Below are 25,174 nucleotides of genomic sequence, written 5' to 3'. Positions count from 1 at the left end.
AACAAACAGGTCAGGGTAACAGCATAAAGCTAAGAGTCCCAGAGAGGGGCTGGGGACCATCCTGGCCCTCAAATCTGACCTTTTTTTGTTTATTTGGGGTTTTTTTGGTTTGTTTTGGCGAGGCAATTGGGGTTAAGTGACTTGACCAGGGTCACATGGCTAGTAAGTGTTAAGTGTCTGAGGCCAGATTTGAACTCAGGTCCTCCTGACCCCAGGGCTGGTGCTCTATCCACTGTGCCACCTAGCTGCCCCCAGATCTGATCTTAAATTGGTCCTTCTTCCACCCCACCTGCCTCCTACCTGCCTCTACCTCTTCGGGCAGCTTGCTCCCCACAAGCTACTCTTTCCTCCCCTGCCAGAGCTGACAGATCCCTTCCTCCCTTCCTCTCATCCTCCCTATATAAGACTACCAGGGACTGAAGCTTCCTCCTTTGTATATTTGTGAATGGCATGGAAAAGTGGAAGCCCTGAGGGCAGCTAGGTGGCACACTTGATACTTACTAGCCGTGTGACCCTGGGCAAGACACTTAACCTTCATTGCCCCACCAAAACAAAAAACAAAAAGGGTGGAAGCCTGATAGAGGTTCTTGACACGCAAAAGAAGCATTTGAACCCACAGACTCAGTCCTCCACAAGCCTTGGGCAAGCTAAGAAACAGACGGAGAAAGGATGAGGTTCCAGGTCCTATCTGGAGGGACGTCCATGGAAGAAGGTGTTCTCACCAAGCTGCACACGTGGAGGGATGAACTGTTGGCCCTCTTTTCTTCACCATCAGCTTAACTGACCCTGGGCACATCTCTACCCTGGTGATCCCTCCCCCGGTTCTATCCACTCCATCCCAAAGATAGCGCCCCACAGCAAGGCAGAGTCTCAAAACAAGTAGTGGGCCCTGAGATATGCCCTCCCGGCCTGTCCCCTTCCATCTACTCTATTTTGTCCATATCCACATACATTGTCTCTCCCATTAGAATGTGAGCTCCTTGCCTTTCTTTTCTTTCACAGCTTTGGTAGTGCCTGGCACAGTGTTCACTTAATAAATATTTGCTGATTGACTGAACATCAAAGAGCTAGAGGGGCAACTAGGTGGCACAGTGTGTAGAGCACCGGCCCTGGAGTCAGGAGGACCCGAGTTCAAATCCAGCCTCAGACACTTAACACTAGCTGTGTGACCCTGGGCAAGTCACATAACCCCAATTGCCTCACCAAAAAAAAAAAAGAAAGAAAAGTCATAGAGGGGAGAAAGCACCACCACCACCCCCTACCCACCCCACCCCCCCGCCCTGTGTATAAGGAACAGTGTCTTAGGTAGAATCTGAAACCCCATTTTCCTGACACCAAGCCCAGTGCTCTATCCAGGCCTACGTGTGGAGTCTAAAATGGATCATCAGAGAGGACTTCTGCGGGGAGGAGGAGAGGAGATGATGGATTGGTCAAGAAGGGGGATAGGTTACAGGCCTTGGGATTTAAAGCTGGGAAGGATTTGAAGGTTCACCCAGTCCAGCGCCCTTATTTTATAGAGGAGGAAACTGAGGCCCAGAGAGGGGTAAAAGAATCTGGTCTCTTAGATTTAAACCTAGGTCCTCTGAATCCAAATCGGGTTCTCTTTCCACACTAGCATGGAGCTACCTAGAAGAGTCCCTGCAAATGTGTTCCCTACCCCCAAAGCAGAAGCCCAAATCTAGAGCCAAGGGAGACAAGTTACTCTGGCAAACGCTTGCTGGTTGGTCTCCCTCAGTTTCCCCCATTGCCCCTACTCCAGTCCATCTTCCCCTCAGCTGTCAAAGCCATCTTCCTAAAGGGCTGGCCATGTCACTGCCCTACTCAAGAAACTCCTGTGGCTCCCTATTACCTCCAGAATCAAATCTAAAATCCTCTGTTTGGCTTTTAAAACCCTTCATACTTTGGCTCCTTTCTACTCTTCTGTTCTCTCCAGCCACATTGGCCTTCTTACTCGCACACTGAATGCTCCATCTCCTTTTCAGTGTCTGTCCCCTATGCCTACAATAGTCTTCCTCCTAACATGTCTTCCCTAGCCCTTTCCCTCTAAGATAACCTCCCATTTCTCCTCTATCTGTCTTGTATGTAACATAGCTGTTTGCATCTCATCTCCCTCATTAAAATGTGACCTCCTAGGGCAGGGATTCTTTCTTTGCCTTTCTTTGTATCTCCAGTACTTAGCACAGTCCCTGACACACAGTAAGCACTTAATAAATGTATGGTGGTGATGGTGTGGGAGTTCCCCAGCTTGGGTTCCATGAGAACCTGGAAAGAAGCTCACCCACCATAGAGTCAGTTCATAATCTCTAAGATAGAGGACAATACCTCCTTCAAGGTAGAATCGGTCTGGCTCATCCATGTTGTTGCTGGTAAAGTAAAGAATAAAACAGAGTCTGAGGCTCTCGTTGCTACAACCCCATGGCTCTATTTCCTTGTCCCTGGAGCTTTCTTTATCTGGGGAGATGTTTACCCTCCAACTCATAATTGATATTCATTCTCCTCCTTCACAATCATAGATCTTTTTTTTTTTTTTTTTTGGTGAGGCAGTTGGGGTTAAGTGACTTGCCCAGGGTCACACAGCTAGTAAGTGTTAAGTGTCTGAGGCTGGATTTGAACTCAGGTACTCCTGACCCCAGGGCCGGTGCTGTATCCACTGCGCCATCTAGCTGCCCCATCTCCTTCACAATGATGATGGTGATGCTGACTTCGGGCCAGGCCCTCCCACAGGAGATTTCACGAAATGGGGAGAGCACAGGATTTGGAGTCAAGTGGCCCATGTTTGGATCCTGGCACTCCTACCAACAGTGATCCTGGCCACTCTGGTCCTATTTCCTTATCTATAAAATGAGAATCTCCGTGGTCCTCTCCAGCTCCATGACAATTTGGAGGCTGAAGGGATTCTTCAGGAGCGGGTTGCCCTAAATGACCTCTGGGGTTCCTTTGGGCTTGGAGATTCTTTGATCCTATAAAGGTTGCTTCTCAGAGGTATTTAGAACCCTCTGCCCCCAGAGTATTGTCTTCTGGGAGTCCCTGATTCAAAGGTTACTCCCTGGGAGTCCTCAAAAAGTAGCCGGTGTCAAGCTGAGGAGATGAATGGCCAGTGCCCTCCAGGGATAGGGCCTTTCTGTACACTGAAAGGGACTTTGGTATATAGGACACGGGATGGAAGAGCTGGAAGGGACCCGCGTAGTGCGAGCACCTCATTTGATACACAACCAGGTCCAGAGAGGGGATAGGGACTTGGCTATACCCATGCAGCCAATCTAGGGAAGCAGAGATCAGAAGATGAGCTAGGAGTCCTAACTTCCACTCCAAAGTTCAGTCAGGCCCAGGTGTTGGTGCCTCTTGCACCCTATTGGCCCTCACCTGATCTTTCCCACGGGAAGAAACCCACAGCCTAGTTGTTGCTGCTCTGAGGTCAGCCCCAGCTCCTCTGCCTCTCTCTGTCCCAAAGTCAGTTGGGGGCGGGGGGCAGCTAGGTGGAACAGTGGGTAAAGCACTGGCCCTGGATTCAGAAAGACCTGAGTTCAAAGCCAGCCTCAGGCACTTAACACTAGCTGTGTGACCTTGGGCAAGTCACTTAATCCCCATTGCCCTGCCAAAAAACAAAAACAAAAAAAACAAAAAACAAAGTCAGTTCCAGGACTTTAAGGACCTCCTCAGGGCTTGCCTGCACCATAAGTGCAGGGACCCAATGGAGGAGGCCCAGAGCTTCCCCCTTCCAAGTATCCCCTAGACCCTCCAGGCAAGTCTGATCCCCACCCCCCAGCATCGTCTCAGGGTCTATGAGCGACCACTTACAGCCCTGACTCTGTCTAGATTCCCCATTTTCTCCCCCTAACGTTTGGCCTGGTCTTTGTTCCTGGGGAGACCGGGATCAGATCCACCCCAGCAGCCCTCCTTTGAGAAATCAATCTATTTCTCTGGCACCTAAAGATGCATCGTGTGCTTTCCTCCCAATGGCCCCACGAGGGCAGTGGTGAGCCAACGCTTATCCCTGTCTCATCTGGTCTCCATCTGACTTCAGCCTCATTTAGTACCACTGCCCCTCGGGTAGTCTTTGTTCCAGGAAGCCTGAGCCACTTAACTGTCTCCCGAACTTCACGTTCCATCCTCTGCCTCTGCACTCTGGCACAGACTGTTCCCCTGCCCAGAATTCTCAGAAGACTTCTCTTTCTTCAAGGTTCAGAACCGGCTCAGCCCCTCCTTCCTATAGGAAGCTTTTCCAACCCCTCCCCCTCTTCCACCACCACCACCACCACCACTGTTGGTGTCCTCTCTCCTCCAATGACCTTATATTCAATTTATCATGTTTCAGTTTTGGCTCATCTCTTAGAGGCAGCTGCTGGCACTGCAAAGTGGTTGGAGCTCTGGACCTGGAGTTGGGAAACCCAGCCTCAGACATTTACTAGTTGTGTGACCCTGAGCAAGTCACTTCACATTCTATATGCCTCAGTTTCCTCAACTGTAAAATAGGGGTAATAACGGCACCTACCTTGCAAGGTTCTTGTGAGGATCAAATGAGATAATTTATGTAAGCACAGTGCATGGCACATTTACTTCCTAATCTCCTCCCATCAACCGCCACTAATACCTTTGTAAGCCTAGTATCTAAGGGGTACAGTAATGTTTGATGAATGGAGGGTTTGGGTTTTTTGGGAGGCAAGCCAGGTTAAGTGATTTGCCAAGGGACACACAGCTAAGTGTCTAAGGCTGGATTTGAACTCGGGTTCTTCTGACTCTAGGACTGTTGCTCTATCCACGGCACCACTTAGCTGCCCCTTGTTGAACTGAGGGTTTTTTGTTTTGTTTTGTTTTTGCAGGGCAATGAGGGTTAAGTGACTTGCCCAGGGTCACACAGCTAGCAAGTGTCAAGTGTCTGAGGTCACATTTGAATTCAGGTCCTCCTGAATCCAGGGCCTGTGCTTTATCCACTGCGCCACCTAGCTGCCCTCTTGAATTGAGTTTTATAGATGAAAAAACTCTTCCAGATTCCCCTAACTAAGCAACAGGAGAGAGACTCCAACTCAGGTCTCAAGAGTCCACCACAGTTTTCTCCTACAGAGAAGGCTGAATTAAGGAAGGAAATATCCGGGACAAGGCACAGTATCCACCTTTTATTCCTAATAGGCCAACTAGAATAGAGAAGACCGGTCACCCAATCACCCACTGGCACTAGACCTTTGGTCTGCTCTGATCTGCACCTTCCCACAGCCTGGCCAGGATATCAGCAAGTCAGTTAATCAATGTTTTTTATCACCTACTATGTGCCAGGCACTATGTTAAGTGCTAGGGATACAAAAAGAGTCAAAACATAGTCCCTGCACTCAAGAAGCTCAGAATCTAATGATATGAACAAAGCCTCTAACTTCCTTAATGCTAGTGCCTTCTCTCTGTTGATTCTACCCAATTTACTCTGCATAAAGCTTGTTTGTACACAGTTGTTTGCATGGCTGAGAAATCCTTGAGAACAGAGATTTGGGCCTGGTATATAGTGGACACCTAAAATGTCTATTGACTCAAGGCAGAGCTGGGGTGGGTGACACATTTCCAAGCCCTTCTAATCTAGGTCTGAGTATATCATATCTATGGTCCAGCAGTTAAGGTGGTAAAAGAATGAAACCTTCACATTCTCAAGGGACAAATTAATAAAATGGCACATGTCAGCTCTTACCCAAAGGAATAATGGTCATTTTTTCTTTAAAACCTCTATCTGGGGGGGCAGCTAGGTGGTGCCCTGATTCCACCAGCCCTAGAACCAGGACGACATGAGTTCAAGTTCGGCTCTAGACACTAACTAGCTGTGTGACCCTGGGCAAGTCACTTAACCCTGATTGCCTTTTTAAAAAATTAAAAATAGGGGGCAGCTAGGTGGCGAAGTGGATAAAGCACCGGCCCTGGATTCAGGAGTTCCTGAGTTCAAATCCAGCCTCAGACACTTGGCACTTGCTAGCTGTGTGACCCTGGGCAAGTCACTTAACCCCCATTGCCCCGCAAAAAAAAAAAATAAATTAAAAAAAAATAAAAATAACAATAACAAAAACATGTCAGGGCTAACATCATGTAGCACTCAGAAGATTTTTAGAAATTACCTAAACTTCCTCATTTTAGGATGAGAACATTCAGGATCAGAGAAGAAGGAAGAGGGCAAATAACAAGTGACAATGCTATGGTTTTCCTTTTTTTTTTTTTTTTTGAGGCAATTGGGGTTAAGTGACTTGCCCAAGGTCACACAGCTAGTAAGTGTTAAGTGTCTGAGGCCGGATTTGAACCCAGGTACTCCTGAATCCAGGGCCGGTGCTCTATCCACTGTGCTATCTAGCCGCCCCCAATGCTATGGTTTTAACCCAGGTCATCAGATTCCATTTTTTGTGCCTTATATAGAGGAATGAATGGATAAATAATGAATGAAAAAGCACTCACTGTGTGCCAGAAAGCCAGTCAACCTGCATTTATTAAGGGCATACTATGTGCCAGGCATGGGACTGGGCACTGGAGAAATAAAGGCAAAACCTCTATCCCTTGTCTTCAAGAAGTTCACATTGGAATGGGAGAGACAACATGGAAATAAATAGATACATAAAAGAATCTCAGGAGGTTTGCAAACCTGGATGACTCAGGAGGAGGGTGATACCCTCAACAGGAATAAGAAAAGTAAGGAAACTGGAAGGATTTGGGAGAAAAGATGAGTTGTCTTAGACAAGTTGAGTTTGAGGTGCCTATGAGACATCTAGGTTGAGATGTCCAAAAGGCAATTGGTAAGATAGGACCGGAGTGCAGAAGAGAGACTAGGGCTGGATGTATAAATCCTGCAATCATCTGCCTAAAGATGATCATCGAAACTATGGGAGCCAATGAGATAGCCAGCAAGATAATACAGAGGAAGAAGAAAAGATGGTCCAGGATAGAACCTTGAGGGGCATCCATGGCTAAAAGGTGTGGCATGGTTGAAGATCCAATAAAGGAGACAGACAGAAAAGAAGTAGTCTGTCAAATGAATATGAGGAAAACCAGGAGAGAACAATATTGTGGAAACCAGGGAAGAGCAAGTATCCAGGAGTTTGTAAATACAGAAAGCAAGACAGTCCCTGTTATGAAGGAGCTGACATTCTAATTGGGTTATAGGGGAGTGGTGGCCAGGGAAGTGACAGGGACTGTGATAGATCCTCTCACCCAGTTTTCTTTCTTTCTTTTTTTTTTTAAGGCAATGGGGGTTAAATGACTTGCCCAGGGTCACACAGCTAGTAAGTGTCAAGTGTCTGAGGCCAGATTTGAACTCAGGTACTCCTGAATCCAGGGCTGGTGCTTTAACCACTGCTCCATCTAGCTGCCTATCACCCAGTTTTCTTATTGCATATTTCTCATTCCATTACTTCAAAATCTTCAATAGTTCTCCATTGACTTCCAAATAAAAGCCAAACTCTAGCCTGGTATTCAAGGTTCTTCCCCTGTCCTTTTACCTTTTCTTTCACTCAAATCTCCTATTCTTCAAACCCTGACCTCCAATCAATTGTTCCACTGGTTATTCCTTGAATATATCTTTTTCTTTCCTGAGCTCGTTTTAGCTAACAACTTTTCTCTGCTGGAAATACCCAACAACCTTTAGCCCCCAGCAACATTATCTCCACCTTTTGATATCATTATTAATGTTGTTTGTCCTTCATTCTCGAATGAGTACCAGTTGGATTTAAGTGAAGAAGGTCTACAACCACACTCTCGACTTCAGAGCCATCTGGGTCCAGTGGCAAGATAAACATCAGAATGACTGGAGATGGCCCCATGTTGTAAGGCAATTGAAGTTAAGTGACTTGGCCAGAGTCACACAGCTAGTTAAGTGTCTAAGATGAGATTTGAATTCAGGTCCTCCTGACTCCAGGACCAGTGCTTTATCCACTGTGTCACCTAGCTGCCTCACCTTTTGGATCCTAGATATCCTGCAATGCACAGATTCAATCTCCCTTCATCCGTGAAGTTTTTCTTTGGCATTATTTGGATGGTTTTTGGAGTGATTCCGTGAAGTTTTTCTTGATTGTACTCATTGTATGTAATCTCTCCTTCTAAACTCCTTTGGTCTTTAATGTCTGTATGAGTCATTTAGCACTTGGTATATAAAATCACAGAATGTCATAGCTAAAAGGGACCTTAGAGAACATTTAGTTCAACACCACCACCCCCATTTCCTATCACCTGTTTCTGGAAAAATACTCTCCCTGTCTCCTCCCCACTCCACCCCACTCTGCCCAATATACTAAAAAAGCCTCCTATACTGACTCTCACCTCCACACTCTGCATCAGTGCCCAAATCTTATCTCTTTTCTTACTCTAGGACAGATGGAAACGCTAAGCTAACACACTCCTAGAGAGGGGGTGATGGCAGGAATGAGATGTTCTGGAGTGGAAAAAAAAATGGGAAAATAGCCAAGAGAAAAATGTTTAAAAGATTTGTTGTTAACAAGCTTAGGGCTGAGAATCTTAGCTGGAAAGGGGCTGACCTCCTTCTGGAAATAGAAAAAGAAAAATCAAGAAGAGGGGAGGAGTAAGCATGGCAACAACAAATTCTGAAATCTGTTTCTAGGGGATGGTGATAATCCCACTGTTCTCTGCCCTGGTCAGACCACACCTAGAATGTTTTGTTGCATTCTTTCTAGGTCCACAGGGAAGGAAGCTAGGATAATAAGAGGTCATCATAATGCAATAATAATAATAATAATAATTGGACATAATTATGTCATATGAGGTTTGGTTGAAGAAACTGGGTGTGGTTAGCTTGGAAAAAATTAGATAACAATAATAATAATAACTAGCTATCATTTGAATGATACTTTAAGGTTTGCAAAAGTGCTCTACAATGATCATTTCATTTTATCTTCCAAACAGTCCTGGGAGGTGGGTGCTATTACTATTTCCTACTTTACAGATGAGGAAACTGAGGCAAAGAGAGGGAAAGTGACTTGCCCAAGGTCACACAGCTTAGTGTCTGAGGCCAAATTTGAACTTGGATCTTCCTGACTTCAGGTCCAATGACATTTCTATTTTTTTTTAAGGGCAATGAGGGTGAAGTGACTTGCCCAGGGTCACACAGCTAGTGTCAAGTGTCTGAGGCTGAATTTGAACTCAGGTCCCCCTGAATCCAGGGCCGGTGTTTTATCCACTGTACCACCTAGCTGCCCCTGACATATCTACTTCTTAAGCAGGAGATGATTTTTATTCCAGTTTTCAAATCTTGGTGGAGTAGGGAGGAGATGAGAGGCATCTGTCATGGAACAGAGAGCCCCCCAAAGACAAAAGTAATTTGTCAGTTGTTGGTAAAAGTCACAAAGAGGGTGGATTTCAGCTTGATTTAAGTTCCTAACAACTGGACCTATGTGAAAATGGCTATTAGCCCCAGAGGACTGAGTCCAGTAGGAGGGACCTGATCCTTTCCTGGGTCCTATTTCCTTTGTTGTACTTGTGTCCCTAACACACAGCCTGGCAGGTGCTATATTAGTTATATTAATATTTATCTACTGAGTGAACTGGATTGACCTAGTAACCAACAAAGGCCCGCAAAGCATTCTGTTCTCTCATTTCATCTCCATGACAACCCTGTGGGCTAGGTTTATAACAGGTTATCATGATCTCCATTTTTCAGATGAGGAAGCTACGAATAAGGCGAGAGAAGTGATTTGGCAGGGACTGACTGACCCTCTTGCTTGGATTTGACTCTAAATCTCTCCTACCTCTAAGTCAGGTATTTTTGACACCATACCATCCTGCATCAACAGCCTGGGTTTTGAGTACCCCCAGTATCCAGAGAGGACACGGCAGCTTCGGAAGCTTGTGCTCATCTGGCACTAATGACAATGGGTTTTTCTCCCCTCTTCCATGTACCAGAAGTAAGTCCCGTTATGTTGAGGCTGTCAATTTCCCTGTTGCCCCAGTAGGGCAGAAATTGAGTAGATGCAGAAGTGGCCACCGAGACAATGGTAGGAAGTCATGGGAGCACTGGAAGGGTCCCTACAGGTCAACTAGACCTCACTATGGACCCCTTTTCAGAACAATGTTTTTAAATGTGTAAAATACATACGAGGACGAAGGAAACCCATTCTATTGAAATACAGCTAGCAAAACAGAAAAACCCTTGATTTAGACCAGCAGAGGAAACCAGCCAAGTAAACCTTACCACCCGGCCTCTGTAAAACAATGGATTTTTAAGGTTTTCAAGGCACTCCGTGTGCCCTGTCTTATCTAACCTTCATGACAAACACGAGGAGATTGCTATAATTAGAGCCACAAAAACGTGAACAGGTTGCCTCTGGAGGTAGACCTTGGGGCACCTGCCAGGGTTGCTTAGCAAGGGGATTCTTGGGCCTGTATGGGTTGGCTTTCCGGAGGCCCTTCCAACACAGAAGGTTGTGAAAGTGTCTTAGAGGATGATGAGTTTTCTTATTGCTAGAAATGTTCAGCCTCCAGGATCATCTCCCGAGAAGTGGGACCTTCTCTGGGGGATCTCATCAGCTCCCAAAGATTATCATGTTGCTGTGAAGATAGCTCTGAGATGCATGTATTTAGGGTCCTAAGCCTCCCTCCCAAAGTCCAGTCCATTCCACACCGCTGGGATGTCCCAGCAGCATTTCAGATTCCAGGTGGTCGTGCTGACCCTCACACAAGACACTCCATGTCTTGAACCCCGCAGATTTTTACAGGGGGGGTAAAAATCCCCTGTATTTGGGATGCTTTTCCTCTTCAACCTTTTCTTCTGACTTCCTTCCAGTTCCAAGTTGAAATCCCACCTTCTGCAGGAAGCCTTGCCCAGTCTCTCAGTTCCTCTACTGATTATTCCCGTTTATCCTATATATAACTTGTTTGTATATTAATCGTTTGCATGTCTCTCTAATTAAGACTGTGAGGGCCTGAAGGGCAAGGACTGTCTTCTTTCTTTGTATCCCCAGAACTTAGCAGTGCCCAGCACACAGCCAAGGTTTAATAAATATTTATTGACTGTTTACATGTGTAAACCAAAACTCATTAGAATCAGAGGAACTCAGAGCTGGGATGCACCTTGGAGGCCAACTTGTGCAACCCCTGAACACAACCTACAAGTGTTCATTCAGCTCTTCCTTCAAGACCTTCAGGAAACGAAAACATTCTCCCAAACAAACACCTTTCACCTCTGGATAACTCACTTTTGGAACAATTTTTTTTCAATCTTAATGCTATTTTATTTTTTTTCCAGTTACACATAGTTTTCAACATTTGTTTTTATAAGACTTTTGAGTTCCAAGTTTTTCTCCCTTTCCTTCTCCCTCCCCCTCCCTCCCTTCCCCCTCCCTCCCTCCCTCTCCCCCTCCCCAATACAGAAAACAATCTGATATAGGTTATATATGTACAATCACAAACACATTTCTGCATTAGTCATATTGTCAAAGAAGAATCAGAAAAGGGAAACACCTCAAGAGAAAAAAACAAAGTAGAAACAGTATGGTTCAATCTGCATTCCCATCCCACAGTTCTTTTTTTCCATCATGAGTCCTGTGAAATTGTCTTGGATCGCTGTATTGCTGAGAAGAGCTAAGTCTTCCACAGTTGGTCATAGCCCAATGTTGCTGTTACCATGTACAATGTTCTCCTGGTTCTGCTCACTTCACTCAGCATCAGTAGGACAATTTTCTTTAGACAAATTCTACAACTTCCCCTCGTTGCTCCTGGTCCTTCCCTCGGAGACCAAGCAGAACAAATCTGAGCCTTCTCTTCTACAGGTTAAACATTTCCAGGTCCCTCAACCAGTCTTCATACAGCATGATTGCAAACCCCTTCACCATCCTGATGGTCTTCCTCTGGATACTCCAGGCTATCAATCAATGTCCTTCCCCAAAATGGGGTTCTCTGAACTGAATACAAGTGGTCTGGCCAGGGCAGAAGACAGTGAGACTGCCACTTCCCTGGTCCTGGAATTCTCAATGAAGAAGCTGGGAAAGTAGCCCAAGGTCACATGGTTAGTGAAATGACAGGATCTCTGAGCAATGGCTCCACCCCCACCCCCCAAACACTCCTGCTACTTCTCCAGCTCAAAGTCCCCATCTGGGTACAAGGGTTCCCGGAGATGGGGATATTTTTCTGAAATTCCTGTGGGTCACTCACCCCATGGGCCCCAGTGACTACTCAAGACTCAGTATGGCCACCATTCTTCCCCTCAGCCTCAGCCCACCCTTTCCCAAATTCCTATTTCTGCTGAGGGGCCCACTATCCCTGCAGCCACCCAGGTTTGAAGCCCTCGAGCCATCCTTGATTCACCCCTCTCCTTCATCGGACATACCCAGTCATTTCCCAGATCATCCTGATTCACCTTCACATACATCCCTCCTCTCCTCTCACACAGCCACGATCCCAGTTCAGATCTTCACCGCTTCCCCCCTGGGCTACTGCAATAGCTTACCAGTTTACTAATCGATCTTCCTGCTTCCACTCTCTCCCCTTTCCAATCTATCTTCCCTACAGCTGCCAAATGACTATTTCGAACACATGGGTCTAACTTTGTCACTCCCCTACTTTAAAAATCCTCCAAGGGAGCAGCTAGGTGGCGCAATGGATAAAGCACTGGGCCTTGGATTCAGGAGGACCTGAGTTCAAATCTGACCTCAGACACTTGATACTTACCAGCTGTGTGACTCTGGGCAAATCACATTACCCCACCAAAAAAAAAAAAAAATCCTCCAAGACTCCCCATTACCCCTAGGATAAAATACAAACCTGGCATCTAAATTCCTCCTCAATCTGGTTTCCTGTACCTTTCTAGACTGACTTCCTATTACTTCCCTTCATGTTTTCCAGCAAGCTGGCTTACTGATCCCTAGATGCAACATGCCATCTCCCATCTCTGTGTCTGTATGTAGGTGATCTCTATATCTCTTCCCCTCCTGTGGTCATTGTTTGTCCTTTATTCTCGAAGAGGACCATGACATTGAGGTGATGTCATGACTGGCAATGAATGGGATTTAAGTGAGGGAGGGCTGTGCAAGGTCACCAACCTCACTCTCTTCTACAGAGCCATCTGGGTCCAGTGGCAAGACATGAGATCAGGATGACTAGAGATGGCTCCGGATGTTTAAGACAACTGAGGTTAAGTGACTTGCCCAGGATCACACAGCTAGTGTCTGAGGTGATAATTGAACTCAGATCTTCCCAACTTTAGGGCCAGTGCTCTATCCACTTAGTTGCCCCTTCCTTCCTGAACCATACCTGGAAGGCATTCCCACCCCTAAAAAGCCCTAGCTTCCTTCAAAGATCAGCTCATGGGCCACTTCCTACAAGAAGCCTTTTCCGATGGACCCCAGGAAAGCCTTCTCCCTCCTAAAATTACAGAATTGACTTCTCTACATGCTGGCTTCCTCCATTAGACTGCAAGTTCCTTGAGGGCAGGGGCCGTCTTAGGGGCTCCCCTCACTGGGGATCTTTCAGCAAAGACCTGACGACTGCTTGGTGGGACTGCTGTAGAAGAGACTGTTCTTCAGGCACGGGCAGAACTAGATGGTGCCCAAGGTCTCAGCCAACTCTTGTGATTCAGTATTTCTTGTCTCCCCTCACTAGTAAATTCCTTCTATTTCAATTTGGTCTTTGGATCCCCAATGCCTATTACATTACCTTGTACATAGTAGGTGCTTAATAAATGCTGAGTTTAATCTAAGCCAAACCCTCACTTTACAGATGAGGAAACAGATTCAGAGGGTTTACTTGGCTGGGGTCCAACTAGAGTTAAATGGCAAAGCCAAGCAAGCCCCAAACCCAGACCCTCTGACTTCTACACACTACCCTGTCGCCTCCTACCTAGCAGGGATGCAGTCAAAGGGCTCACCACCTGGAGTGGAAAGTTGAACTAGCTTTCAAAGATCTCTTTCAAGGAATTTAAATTCTGTGGGAGAAATATACTATATACATTGGCAGTTGAGAGATCTGGGTTCAAATCCCAGCTCTGACACTGTGTGACCTCAACAATAAATCATCGAACCTTTCTGGGCCTCAGTTTTCCTTTTCAGAAAAACGGGAATAACACTTGTACTGCTTATCTGATGGATTACTATGGGGAAAGTATACATTACAGTGCTATCAAAATGGGAGTGATTCTTATAAACCCAGGTCAGTCTGACTTAAAAAAGTCTATGCTTCTATTTTCCTTCCTTTCTGTCTGTCTACAGTAAAAGTTACTAGCGGCTTCAAAATGCATGACTTGAGTTTGTGTTGCACCTGTAACTTACAATGAAGGGAAGAGGGTGGGGAACTGTTAACAGAGTCTCCTAGAACCTTAGAGACCACCTAACCCAGCTTCCCCTCCTTGTACATACTCCACTAGCCCAAAGGAAGAGGTAAATTTCTCTAGGGTAGGGGTAAGTCTACTTGCATCCAGCTGTAGTGCCCATGAGCTCTAGGTCAGTCTTCTTCTGTGGGGAAATGTAGAAAGGAGCCCAGGAGACAGACTGGAGGAAAGGCCTTAAGTTTTGAGAAATATTTTAATTGCTGAACTGTAGATCATCACAGGTGTTGAGGTTCTCCTCCCCCTCACCTGCAGTTCAGCGGGGAACTGAATGGAGTGTCTCAGCCTGGGGTCACCAGCCCCACCCTGTGGCCAATACCAGGGGCACCCAGCCTTACTCAACAAAAAGCACAGCCCCTGAAACCAGCTGCATGAGTGAGTGATCGGGCTGTGTGACCACCTCTGGAGTCAACAGCCAATTTCCCCCCACCCCCCCCACCCCCCCACATGCAGGCAGGATGTGTTCTGTTGGAAGGAACCAGGATCCACACCCATCCGGCCCTTTCCAAGGGGTGCCGGATACAGGGCCTCCCAGGGTGGTAGAGGAAGGCAATGAGGTCAGGCCCTGTCTGCTGCCTTAAAGAGGTAGCTTGTGATGGAGGCCGATGGGGAAGAGAGTTCTGTCTAGCTAACAGTCTCTCTCCCCCACCCCTCTGCTTTTCCTCCTGCTGGTGGGCTCTGCACTGAGTCCCTGGGAGACCTAGGCCAGTTTCACAAATGGACAAGCCGTCCGGGAGGATCAAAAGCAGTCCTGAAGGCCAGGCAAGCTGGCCTTCAGATTAAGAAAGATGGTGTCCGCTCAGGCATCAGAAGCGACTCCTTCACAGCTTCCACCAGGTTTGGTTGGGGGGGAAGGCGCCACCGGATTTGGGCCCAGGTCTGGCAACACACAAGGAGACAGGCAGCAGCCAGAACCCCACTCAGGGCAGCTGAAAATCAAGAAAAAAAGTATAAACTCAGAAAAAAGTCAGCACTGGAAAGGCCCTTCAAGAAAACCCAACCCCCTCGTTTTACAGAGAATTGAAATAAGGCATGGAGGAAGGTGTCACTTGCCCAGTGCCCCATGGCAGGTTTGTGCCAGGACCAGGACTTGAAACCATGTCTTCTGCCTCACTGCCATCCCCACCCAAAGGACCACTCTCAGAGCAGCACTGAGCATGTGCACCTTACACTCAGCACTGTTCTGATGCCTTCTCTACCGCCCCCCCCCCCCCCACGCAATCCCCAGGGTAGATCCTGCTCTGAAGGCTGGGAACTCCCAGGACTCCCAGGGAAGTGGCAGAAGAAGGGGCTCTTCCCATGGAGCAGAGCAGCAAAGAAGGTCTTATTTCAGGTTTCAAGAACATAATAGAGGATAAATACAAACGGGAGCATTAGCCTACAGGGAGAGCACACTGGGCACTAACAGGCAGAATGAGCTGGAGCTGGTGGGAAAGCCAAGAATATTTGCCACCGGCTACTTTCCTGACTTCATCTTCTCCAGAAACTCCCTTTGCATTCTGCAGTTTTAGTGGCTTGGGTCAGCAATGTGCTGAGGTGATCCCAGAAGACATTTGGGGCACCCAAGGTTGAAGCCCAGGCAGATCCAGCCTTGGTGTCAGACCAAACCCAGAGTCCTGAGGGCAGGTCTGGGTACCACAGTGAAGGAAAGACACTGATAAACTGAAGCATCCAAAGAAGGGGAAATCAGGAGACTGAAGAGCTTGGAGACCGTAACCCAAGCTACCGTAGGTGGTGCTACCCAAAGCTGCTTTAGGGTTGGCAAAACACGCCATATATTTTGATATCTGATCCTCACAACCACCTTGGGAGCTAGGTGCAGTTACTACCCCCGTTTTACAGTTGGGGAAACTGAGGTTTAAGTGCCTTGCCCAGAATTATACCATGAGGACACATCTGAGCCAGGATTCAAACTCAGGGTTTCCCTACTTACAGTCCAGTGCTCTATCCACTATCGCAGGCGGATCCAGTGAGGAAACCAGAAATGTTTAGCCTAGAAATGAGAAATCCTGGGGGAGACTGGAAGGGCCAGCCAGCACGTGGAGCGGGGATTGAACTTGTTTGCTTTCTCCAAAAGTGATGGAGTAAACCATGCTTAGATGTCAGCCAAGTGTTCCTAGTGGGGAGAATGGGCTTGCTCAAGAGGCATTTGTCACCCCTCCCTGGAGGTCTTCAAGCTCAGGCTTGGGTGACTGCTTGTTGAGGAGGTTGTGCAATGGGTTCGAGTTCAATGGCCTGCAAGGCTCCTTCTACCTGTGTGTGATTGGCAGGACCTAAGTCACAAGGCAGAGAGAGCTGAGTAGCCACACTGGCTGCCCAAGGGGCCTCACCTGCTGCCATGACCAGGCCGTACGCACTTCGTCTTTCTGAAGGTGTGAGGCCTCCACGACCCCGGGTAGTGTTCTGGTCTCCAGGAGTCTGTGTCACTCCTGAAATGGAAGCATCCTCAGGTGAGCAGCACCCAAAAGGAGGAAGAGCCTCAGCCTCACTATGGTCAGCTACATCCAGAGCTAAAGGGATCTACGGCTCCCTGCATTTCTGGGCCTGACAATGCCACCAGAGCACATCCCCCGAGTGGTATAGGCCAGAGCTATAGTCACACACACCTCCCCAGACTGGAGCTCCCTGTCAGGCCCCTCCCCACGGGTCAGAATCAGCAGGAGCCTGGAATGTGAGGCAGAAGCCTCCCCCCACTCCCACCATTGCCTCCGTTCTCCATCATCACTTTACCAGCACTTATGTCTGACCCAGTGTCCTGTCTCTGCCCTGAACAAGACAGTTGGAAAGGAACAGAATCAAAGACTTGCACAGTCCTGGCACCACACGATCCCCTTGTCTCACCTCCCAAGGCCTGGCCCCTCCACCTCTCTCTGGGCCGTCTAAGGAAGTGCCTGAAGGAAGCCCCGCGGAGGTGCCTTGGGCATTCTCTATCCCCACCCCACCACAGAGAAAAGACGTGCCAAGGCCTCCTCAAAGAAACTGTTCCAAACGCTGAGGACTCCATGTGCTTCCTGGTAGGGGAGAGATGCTGCTGGAACCTGGCCCAGGCAGGAGGAAGTACTATCTAGTACAGCAGCTGGTGGCCCACCTCTCCAAGCGGAGGCCCCCTAGGGGATGCACAAGCAGTGATGGCCACCCCAGCCCTCAGTCTCCCCACAGCAGAGAGCATCCGGACCTGCTACTACAGGGTGAGGCATCACAAGGAGGCCATGGAGGTTCTACACGTGATGGGGCCAACACTCTGAAAGCCAACAGAGTGGAGATGCTGCCCACACTCAGGGACACTTACCAGTGGTCCTAAGGAGGCCCACTGGCACTGTGATTTCCTGAGGGGACAGTGCTACCAGATCCTTCTGTTATCCCTGCAATTATATCAGCAGGCCTCAGGCCTCAGGTCAGCAGCCCTGGGGGAAGAGGGAGCCTCCATTTCTATGGACATCTGCTGCTTTCACTTTGGGACTTCTCTGACTTCTCCGCCATGTCTCAGGGAGCTCACTGCTGGGAAGCCCTCATCATCCAGCTGTGGGACTGCCCTCATCACTACCTCTGCCCCTCCGACTGGACGGTGGGGCCATGAATTCCCAAATCTACCCCATAGTAAGGAGGGAGCCGAGCTCAGAACATCTCCTTTCTCACGTGGCTGAACCACTGTGGGACTTCCCTGCCTGACTTATTCCCCTGTACCCCCATATCAGGTACTCCTCCCCACCCACAAGCTCCTCCATCCTTTCAGCTCCCTCTATTAAATCATAAATTCCTCAAAGGCACATCTTCACATTTGTCTCCTGAGTGCCTAACCCAAGTGCCTGGCACATAGTAGGTGCTCAATAAATGTTTCATGACTCAATATTGACTATGGCTGGCTGCATCTGAGACCAAAGAATCAGCAGTTGGGTGGGGGAACCTACCCTGGTCAGCGTTCCAGAGGATGTCTCTAACCTCAGAGATACACCAGAGTTCAGCAGCCTGAGGGACCCAGGTCAACACCGGCCAGATCTAGATTCTGGGAGATCCCCTCCCTAAACTGTACCTCTGCCACTTAATGGGCCATGGCAGTGAAGCTGGCTGGGACTGGAAAACAACCCACATTTCCTCTGTCTCCCATCATCATTCCACTCAAGCTTTTCTAAACCACTGTCCAGTCAGGGACCTCTGAAAGCCTCTCCTTCCTGGGCCGCCCAAGGCCCAAGGATCCTGAGCTCTCCTTCTCCCTGGCTCTCTAGCTGGCTGCAAGGGTACAACGTGCAGGTGCCCACGAACACTCACCGCAATGACGTTCGTCACTGCCACTGGCACAGTCTGGGTGACCGTCACACACCCACGCATGTGGGATACACACTCCTGGGGCACACTGGAACTCCTGCCTGGCGCACCGGAGGGAGGACATCTTCAGGGTGCAGTCTACAAGCCGTTCATCTGTGCCATTGGGACAATCATTGACCCCATCGCAAAATCGATATTCAGCCAGGCAGGGAGGTGGGGGGCAGCTGGTGTCAGTCCACAGAGCAGCACATTCAGGTCCCTCACAAATGATTGGGGAACATGTCTCAGAGGGGCACCGTTCCTCCCCAGGGGCACAAGACTCTGTCCCTGTTCACAGGTGAGAAGAAAGGTTATAATCACCCTAATGGGGGTTAAGATATAGTGCAATTAGACTATAGGCTAAAGTGTTAAAAATTGAAAACTTTCCCCAAGCCGTGGCATGTCACTGGCTGGGACTGGAGAAGAGAGGGAGAGAATTGTGGGGTGCAGGGAAAGGTGGGGTGGCTCTAGTAAGTGGAATAAGGGTAGATTAATACTGGAGACTCTCTCAGACAACTATAATCTAGAGGGATATAACTGGTGGTACCCACTTCTTCTGCCCCTGACAGACTTCACTCCCCAGAGTCTGCAAGGTGATTAACCCATGTCTTCCTGGATTGGTCTACAGTATCCTTACAGACTCCCACTCCCTTCTCCATAACCTGAAAGTAATCCTTTACTAGCCTGAGGCCAAGTTAGCAAGCAGACAGAGTGTAGATGAGAAGGAGTAAAGGGGTATCTACACAGTCTTGGTTCAGCCCACCCCATTCCAGGCCTGTGCAGTCCACTTACGGCAAGAAGTTTCATCTCTGCCATCTGAACAGTCCCTGTCACCATCACACAGCCACTCGGAGGGGATACAGATGCCAAGGCCACATGGGAACTGAGAGAGTGGGCATGGTCCCTCAGTGCCTGGGAAAGAGAGGTGACAGCACAGCTAGGACACAGATGAGGCAACAACACGGTCAGGGTGAGAAAGAGCCTGACATGGAATCAAAGGCCTTTGTCCTGAACTCCTGGTCCCACTATGTACCAGCTCTAAGCCTTCTTCCTCCTAGATTATCATCTCTTAAAATGGCAAGGCGAGGGAAAGGAAGGGAAAGGAGAGGAGAAAAGGAGGAAGGACAGAAGGGATTGGTGGAGGAACAGATAAAGAGACAACAAATAATGTCCTGGGCCTCATTACTTTCTCCTGGAAAAGTTGGACCTTCATCAATTGTAAATGAGTGTTGCAAATGTAGAAATATTGACAGCAACGATGGATTCTTGGTTTGTTGTTTCTTTTTTATTCCTGGAAGCTTTTCTACCTCTGCTCCCACAAAGTTTCTCCTCCTCAAAATTTCAGTGGCTTTCCCCTTCAATATGGACCCTCTAAGCTGTGTGGCCCAACTATTATGGAAACATATGGGCGGAAAGGCCCACTTGACCTGACTGAGCCTTGGTGGGAGCTTGATCAGCCGAGGCCGCTTGAACATCATCCCAAAGTGGGGGAACAGATTCCCTGGGGCTATATGCCATTTGCAGTGAAAGGGTCTGGGGAGAGGGAAGCTGCAGGGCCACCTTTCCATGCCAAAACTAGATGAGCTGCACAGAACAGAGAGGGGGGTGGGGAGGTTACAACAAATAGGTCCAAGGAACCTGGCTTCAAATGCTGTCTTGAACAGTAGCTGAACAACCATAGACAAGTCACTTCTCTTTGCCTCTGTTTCTTCAGCTATAAAAAGGGAATAAAATAGAGCTAACATTTAGATAGTGCTTTTAGATCTGCAAAGCACTTTACAAACATTATCTCATTTGATCCTGGGAGGACGGTGGTGTTAATATTATCCCCATTTCACAGGTTAGGAAATTGAAGCAGATAGAGGTCAGCTAGTAAGTGTTTGAATTCAGGCCTTCCTGACTCTGGGTCCAGTGTTCTAGCCACTGAAACACCTAGCTGATCATCATGATGATAATAATACCTACCTCACACAATTGCTGTGCATCTAAAATGAAACACTGTTCGTAGTGTTTTGCAAACTATAAAGCACTCTACAAACGTCCATCTTTGTTATTATTATTGAAGCTGCTGACAAGCCCCAGGGCAGAGAAATGAAGATCAAACCAACTCACTTTAATGCAGACTGAATTTGGAGTTAGAGCAGGGAAGTGACTTGAGTTCTTGACTTAAATTCAAGGACTGAACTTAACCCCACATCTTTTAACTCCAAGAGCTTCCATGACCACCCCATACCACCTCCTGAACACCAAGTTTACACATCTGTCCCTTGAACTGCTTGAGGGACCTCCGTGAGGCAAGCAGAGAAGGGGAGCTGTTCACCCCTTATTCTCAGCTCTGCTCTCAGAGGCCACTTTCCATCCCATAAACTCATGAACTCAGTTGGCCTCATAGAAGCTCTTCACAGAAATTCTTTCAGTTTCTGAGAACCTGCTGTACTTCCTTGGGGGAAGCAGAAGGTACTCACCCCAGGCCATTTATCCTCCCCAACCAAGTGCTGTTCCCAACTAAGTGAATAGGACTACCTCAGGCCCAACCCTCTCCCCTTCTGGGATAACAGGCTCCTGAATACATCCTCTAGCCCGGTGCAGTGAAGGGAAAGGTAAATCAAGAAAGGTTTCAGACTTAGTGGAGCCAACACTCAGAGTGCAGGCAGGACTAAGCTAAGCCAAGCTACCAGCTACAGCGACTAGTCCATTTGTTTTCTGAATGGACAGGGTTCTCATTACCTGGTTTGGGGGACATGGCTAAAAAGGTGTTGTGACCTCCAAGAGCTTCCATGACCACTGAAATGGAACCAGCCCCAGCTCAGCACCTCTCAGGGAAATGGGAGTCTCAGTGCCAATACTTGACTGCATCTGAGCTAACGCTCAAAGGCTTAGAATACTGGTACTGAGCCTGGGAAGGGTCCCTCCAGCGGGTCTCAGAGCCTACCCAACTTGAGGGAGCTTAAACAGTGCTAGCCAGGGCCCCTCCACAAACAAAAGCCCTTTTCTTGGTACCAGAACAAGCCAGGGAGTGGAGGCCTCTACTCCTTGGCTCTTCATTTCCTATCCTGCCTCCTTACCACCTGAAATCTCATTACTGTGCAGATCCTCATGGCCCTCAGTGGCCACACACCTGAGAGTGCCAGAGGGAGAGCAGTAAATTCCTCAAAAATGAGGGCCTGGAACTTTGCAAGCAATAAATGTTTAATGTCACTGCCACCACCCCTACCTTCTCTGTTCCCTGGCAGAGTCTTACCTCCCAGCCATCAAGGAGGCCAAAGGATGGATCACACAGGGACTCCTTCCCACTGGGATCCTTCAATAGAGGACTCTGGGTTCTCCCTATCCAAACTTTATGAACTAAACTGAAAGGGTTGATAAGTACATGTGCGAGTGTTCGAACACACACGCGCGCGCACACACACACACAGGATGTTCTTTGTCATCATACAGCTGGGACAGAGATCATATACCCCAGAAAGAAGGAGGCCAGGAAGCTTCACAGAACAGTGAGAATCATTAGTTAGAACTGAAAGGGCCTTTAGAGAACCTCTATTCCACCCTTTCATTTTACAGAGAAGGCAAATAGGCTCTGTTTGCTCAAGGTCACCCATTGACAATCACAGAGCTGGGGCCCAAACCCAGGCTTTCTGACTCTCAGTGCAGGGTTCTTTCCACAGACATTTCATGAGTATAGGTCTTGTCTTCCTACTACGAGCCCCTTCCATTAACAAAATATCTCCAATGGGCTATCTAAACAGTTGCTTCCATTTCTTCAGTATTTGCTCCTTATTTCCTGAGTCACCTTCAGTTCCACCAAGGTAAATGCTATTTCCTCATCGCGGTCTAGCTCTAGCCTGACCTGGACCCCAGACTTCTCTAGCTCCTACTGTATTGAGACACTGCACTCCAGGTACCACGTCTCTCTTCTCTAACCGTGTGACCGGAAGGCAGGGCCCAGACATTCTCTCCTATGCTCAGAAGATGTCAAACAACTTAATGAAGGTAGGCCATAATGACCATAGCCCGGAGGGGCAGGAGCCCGACAAATTTTCTGGAGAGAAAACAGGTGCAACTTTTGAGCTGAACAGGTGGTTGTCAAACAAGACAATTTCTGAGGCTTATAAAAGGGTGGATGGGGGGAGGGGGAACAGTCTTAAAAAGCAAACTAGCCATCTGAGGAGCCAGACTCCCAGTTCTTTGGGAGTGGTGCCAACAGAAGTGCAGGAAGGCTTCTCCTCCTCCATAAAAGCAGCATTAGACTAAATAGTCTCGGGGCAGCTAGGTGGCACAGTGGTAGAGCACCAGCCCTGGATTCAGGAGTACCTGAGTTCAAATCTGGCCTCAGACACTTGACACTTACTAGCTGTGTGACCCTGAGCAAGACACTTAACCCTCACTGCCCTGCAAAAAAAAAAAAAAAAAAGGGGGGGGGGAGACTAAATGATCTCTAAAAACCCCTCCAGTTCTGACATAATCCCTTCATTCCAGATATCCCAGAGTCTGCAATCCTTCATGGATGTTCTCTTCCATTAGACTGTAAGCTCCTTGAAGGTAGGGACTGTCTTTTGCCTCTTTTTCTATCCCCAGAGCTTAGCACAGTGCCTGGCATATAGTAGGTGCTTAATAAATGCTCACTGAATTTAATTGAATGGTATTCTCCTATGGGTCAGGGAGGCTTTTAGGAGCATAAGACATCAGGAGCAGAGCATAGCTCAGGGACCCACCAGTCCAAACTCCCTCATCTTACAAAGGACAGTGGAGCTCTGGTCAGTACTCTCCATGATCACAGAGGGAGTCAGTGACAGCCTGCTCTAGGGCCCTTGATCTCCTGATTACCAGCCAACCTTTGGGAATCTCTCTCTCTTTCCAACCTGCCTGAGTTTCCTGGGAAAGAGTGGTTTAATCTGGAATGCCCAACCTGCTCACCTCTTCTCTCCCCCCCCCCCAGGCAATGATGGTTAAGTGACTTGCCCAAGGTCACACAGCTAGTAAGTATCAAGCACAGCATTTGAACTCAGGTCCTCCTGAATCCAGGACCGGTGCTTTATCCACTGTGCCACCTAGCTGTCCCCCTTCTTTTTTAGAATCCTTCAAGGCTGAAGCCAGCTGTCACTTCTCCCAAAAGAAGCCTTTCCAGAGTCTTCTAATGATTCTCAACCTATCTAGCCTTTACTTATCTGTGTATGTGCTCATTATAAGCTCCTTGAGGGCAGGGGCTGTCAGGTTCCATTTTTGCCCTCGGGCCCCTGGTTTGGGGCCTTACACACGTAAGTACTTAATGACTGCTAAGATGAAAGGGGGGATGTGAGGAGGAAGGCTGGGCTGACGTCAGCGAGCTGGCGAGACATAAGACACAGAATTAACAAAGGGATAGGGAAAGCGTGCGCAAACAGGGGCACCCCCAGCCAGGCTTCGCGAGTGTGGCCTGGGTGGAGGTGGCAGAGACACCTCGGCGCTCTCAATGAGGAGGGAGGGAACGCCTAACCTCCGGGACTATCCCCAAGAGGGGGTGGGGGGCTCCGGGGGTGACGGGGAAGCCGAAAGATGACTGCTGGTGGCTGGGAGCACGGAGACGCCCGAACCCTCCAGAAGTGGGAGGGTCATTAATGCCCAGCTGGGTGACCCCCGGCCAGCCCCCTCACCTCTCGGCGCCCCAGAGGAGGATTTGGACCAGATGGTCGCAGGGGGTGATTCAGGGCGGCCCTTTTCATCAGAGCGGGGCTTCAGGCCCGGCTGGGCCGTGGTCACAAGGCTCTCCGCTGCCCAGGCCTGCGACCCCCCGGCCTCCTCCCAGTCCGCGCCCAGCGGGCGATCTGCACCAGGTCCCAAGCCATGTGGTGGCGCTGGGGGAGTGACCCTGACTGACGGGCAGCAGGCCCAATAGCGGGCCGCGGTGGCGAGCTTCGGGGCGGGGGCGGGGGCCGGCGCGGGGGCGGGACCTGGCGGTCATCGAAAGAACACCCCCCCACAACGAGAAGCGAGACTAGGGGAGAGGGGAACGGAATGAAGGGACAGGGCTGGACTCACCTGGGGGGGCTACGCTCTGAAGCTGCGTCGGGGCCGAAGGCAGGCTGAGGGCCGGAGCCCGCTGCAGTACCGCTAGAAGCAGCGGCAACAGCCGCAGCAGCGCACGCGCCATTCCCCAGCGCCTGACTGAACTGGCCGACCTCGGCGAGTCCTCCTTCCTCCGCCCCCAGCCGAGAACACGCGCGCGCGCACGCGCCCGATGTGTAGAACGAAAGGGAGAGCGCGTGCGCAGCCTGCCGAGGTACCTAGCAGTCTTGTCTCCTGGTGCCCAGCTCCGTATCCAAGGTGCGCGTGCGCACAGCGCGCTCCCGACTAAACCAAGCCGTGCTCGCCATTCCTAGCTCGGAGCAGCAGGGCACGCCCCTCCCCTCCCACCGCCCTCCCCAACCTCCCACGCCCCACTCCTCCTCGGCTGGGGAAGGGCGGCATGTTCCCTCCACCTGTGAAAATTCCGAGACCCGAAGCTAATAATGCTTAGCAGGCTGAGATTCAAGACAGCCCCTCGTCCACCAGCTCCGGCTCACCCAGGCTACACCAGGGCTCAGCCTTGAAAGAGCACAAGATGGGGAGTGG

The 25,174-nt window shown here is 49.0% G+C and overlaps 1 protein-coding gene across 1 annotated transcript; it reads right to left on the bottom strand.

Moving 5' to 3' along the window:
* Window positions 1-13,065: 13,065 nt before the first annotated feature.
* CD320 (CD320 molecule) lies at window positions 13,066-24,798 on the bottom strand. The gene is made up of 5 exons (XM_043975834.1): window positions 24,602-24,798; window positions 19,379-19,498; window positions 18,551-18,874; window positions 16,615-16,713; window positions 13,066-15,213 (listed from the first exon to the last, which is right to left on the bottom strand). Exons 1-5 carry the CDS (start codon window positions 24,711-24,713, stop codon window positions 15,059-15,061), a joined length of 810 nt encoding a protein of 269 aa, XP_043831769.1. The 5' UTR covers window positions 24,714-24,798; the 3' UTR covers window positions 13,066-15,058.
* Between the last annotated feature and the right edge of the window lie 376 nt (window positions 24,799-25,174).

The sequence above is a fragment of the Dromiciops gliroides genome, chromosome 1 (genome assembly GCF_019393635.1).
Source record: "Dromiciops gliroides isolate mDroGli1 chromosome 1, mDroGli1.pri, whole genome shotgun sequence".
NCBI lineage: Eukaryota > Metazoa > Chordata > Mammalia > Microbiotheria > Microbiotheriidae > Dromiciops > Dromiciops gliroides.
The sequence above is the reverse complement of the archived record's forward strand: the minus strand, read 5'-3'. Positions and strand labels throughout refer to the sequence as shown.